Source organism: Dipodomys ordii, unplaced genomic scaffold, assembly GCF_000151885.1.
Source record: "Dipodomys ordii isolate 6190 unplaced genomic scaffold, Dord_2.0 Scaffold69, whole genome shotgun sequence".
Lineage (NCBI taxonomy): Eukaryota > Metazoa > Chordata > Mammalia > Rodentia > Heteromyidae > Dipodomys > Dipodomys ordii.
In genome coordinates, this window is record NW_012267285.1 from 926415 (window position 1) to 929016 (window position 2602).

A 2602-nucleotide genomic window follows, 5' to 3' on the forward strand; every position below is an offset into this window, starting at 1 on the left:
CCCCCCAGCCCAGCTGATGAAGAACACGGGCGTCATCCTCGCCAACGACGCCAACGCCGAGCGCCTCAAGAGCGTGGTGGGGAACCTGCACCGCCTCGGGGTCACCAACGCCATCGTCAGCCACTACGACGGGCGCCAGTTCCCCAAGGTGGTGGGGGGCTTCGACCGCGTGCTGCTGGACGCGCCCTGCAGCGGCACGGGCGTCATCTCCAAGGACCCCGCCGTGAAGACCAACAAGGTGGGCGCCGCCGCCTGGGCACTGGGCATGAACCGGGGCGCCGGGCGGGCACTGGGCATGCGCCAGGACGCGGGGCCGGCACTGGGCATGCGCTAGGATGCTGGGCGTGCACTGGGCATTCACTGGGCTGCTGGCATGCGCATGCGCTGGGGCACCGGGTGGGCACTGGGCATGTGCTGGGGTGTTGGACCACTGGACGGACACTGAGCATGCGCCGGGACGGCGGGCGGGCACTGGGCATGCGCTGGGCCGCTGGCATGCCGGGCGGGCACTGGGCATGCGCCAGGGTGCTGGACCGCCGCACGGACACTGGGCCGGCACTGGGCATGCGCCGGGCGGGGGGGGCACCCGCTCACCCGCCCCCTCCCCCTCCCCGCCGTGCAGGACGAGAAGGACATCCTGCGCTGCGCGCACCTGCAGAAGGAGCTGCTCCTGAGCGCCATCGACTCCGTCAACGCCGCCTCCAAGACGGGCGGCTACCTGGTCTACTGCACCTGCTCCATCACGGTGAGCTGCGGCCCGGGGCGCGGCCGGGCGGGCGGGCGGCCGGGAGCCCCCCTCCCCCCCCTGCGCCCCGCACCCCAGGTGGAGGAGAACGAGTGGGTGGTGGACTACGCCCTGAAGAAGCGGAACGTGCGCCTGGTGCCCACCGGCCTGGACTTCGGCCAGGAGGGCTTCACGCGCTTCCGCGAGCGCCGCTTCCACCCGAGCCTGCGCGCCGCCCGCCGCTTCTACCCGCATGCGCACAACATGGACGGCTTCTTCATCGCCAAGCTCAAGAAGTTCTCCAACGCCGTCCCCCAGGCCCCGGCCCCGGCCCCGGCCCCGGCAGGTGGGTGATCCGCCCGTCCCCACCCCCACTCCGTCTCTTTTGCCAGGCCTGGGCTTGAACTCAGCGCCTGGGCGCTGTCCCTGAGCTGCTTTTGCTCGAGGCTGGCGCTCTACCACTTGAGCCACAGCGCCACTTCTGGCTTTTTCAGAGTATGTGGTACCGGGGATTCGAACCCAGGGCCTCATTGCATACGAGGCGAGCACTCTACCATCTAAGCCACGCTTCCAGCCCCCCTCCTCCTACTTGCTTCTTAATGCCAGGGCTTGAGGTCCTATCTATCCTTCAATTTCTCTGCTCAGTTGAGATGCTATACCACTTGAACCACACCTGCACTTTTTAGCTTTTTGGTAGTGAATTGGAGAGGAAACATCAGTTTTTTCATGGGCTGCCATTGAGCTGCAGTCCTCTGACCTCAGCCTCCGCAGTAGCCGGGATTACAGGCGTGAGCTGCTGGTGGTGTGACTGCAGGACAGCAGCGGATGTAGGTGCTCGCTCTTCCTCTGTGCTTCACAGGGAGACCCTGGTTATCCAACCCCCCAGCCCCTCTGTGCAGGTTGGGGCGCACACAGATGGGGGAGCCCCTCCCTTGCACGTGGCCCTGTTGAGCACTAAGTGCCTGTCCGCGGCCGGCTGTGGTTTCTCTGGCTTCTTGGCCCTGGATCGACTTACTGGTAACATAATATTCCCTGCTGCTCTGGCATTGCCGGGCTGGGCTGGGCTCGCGCTGGCCTCACAGAACGGTCAGCAGTTTTGAGTCCATCACATTAATGGAGGATTGCGCCCTCCACCATCCTGAGGCGGGCGCGGATCTCCAGGGGGAGGGTGGGGTTCTCCGCAGCACCAGCCTGTGACCTCTGCCTGCCCATAAAGAATCCAGGCAGAGTGGGGATCTGCTCTAAACGATTTGATTTGGGGGGCGGGGAGGAGGAATGGCCCCCAGGGCCTGTGCCTGCTAGGGAGGTGCCTACCCGCTGGGCCACGCCCCCGGCGCTGCTTTTTGTTTTTCTTTTCAATCAGTGCCCCTTACAAAGCCGGCGTCAGAATGTTATCAAAAACTTGGCGATCTCCACTGTCCTCTTTCTAGTTGAGGGTGGCAGGGAGGGGGGGATCCTCGTTTTCGTGGGTTGCATGACAGCTCACAGCGAGAAAGAATGACCTCCGGCTTGACGAAACAGCCGGTGGCTCACACCTGTCATCCCGGCTACTCAGGAGGCTGAGATCTGAGGATCGAGGTTCAAAGCCAGCCCAGGCAGGAAAGTCCGGGAGACTCTGATCTCCCATAAACCACCAGAAAACCCGAAGTGGAGCCCTGGCTCAAGTGGTAGAGCGCCCAGACCTTGGGTTCAAGCCCCACAACCAGCTCCCCCCCCCCCAAAAAAAAAGTACGCTGCCCGGGCAGGCCTGGAGTCACCTGTGCTGTGTCGTTACCCCCAGGGACTCGTGCAGCCGACCCCCCTGCGGAGCCGGACCGCCCCGCGCCCCAGAGCCGCAGCCCGCCCGCCAAGGAAGCCAGGGCGGCCGCGAAGGCCCAG

General features: G+C 65.1%; 1 protein-coding gene across 1 annotated transcript in view; it reads left to right on the plus strand.

Annotated features, from left to right (window-relative positions):
- Nucleotides 1-2602, plus strand: part of LOC105991030 (probable 28S rRNA (cytosine-C(5))-methyltransferase) — a 27347-nt gene that overhangs the window by 6373 nt on the left and 18372 nt on the right. Inside the window, exons 6-9 of the mRNA XM_013023589.1 lie at nucleotides 9-238; nucleotides 623-745; nucleotides 824-1070; nucleotides 2505-2596. Coding sequence (XP_012879043.1) covers nucleotides 9-238; nucleotides 623-745; nucleotides 824-1070; nucleotides 2505-2596 — 692 coding nt within the window. The remainder of the gene's footprint in view (nucleotides 1-8; nucleotides 239-622; nucleotides 746-823; nucleotides 1071-2504; nucleotides 2597-2602) is intronic.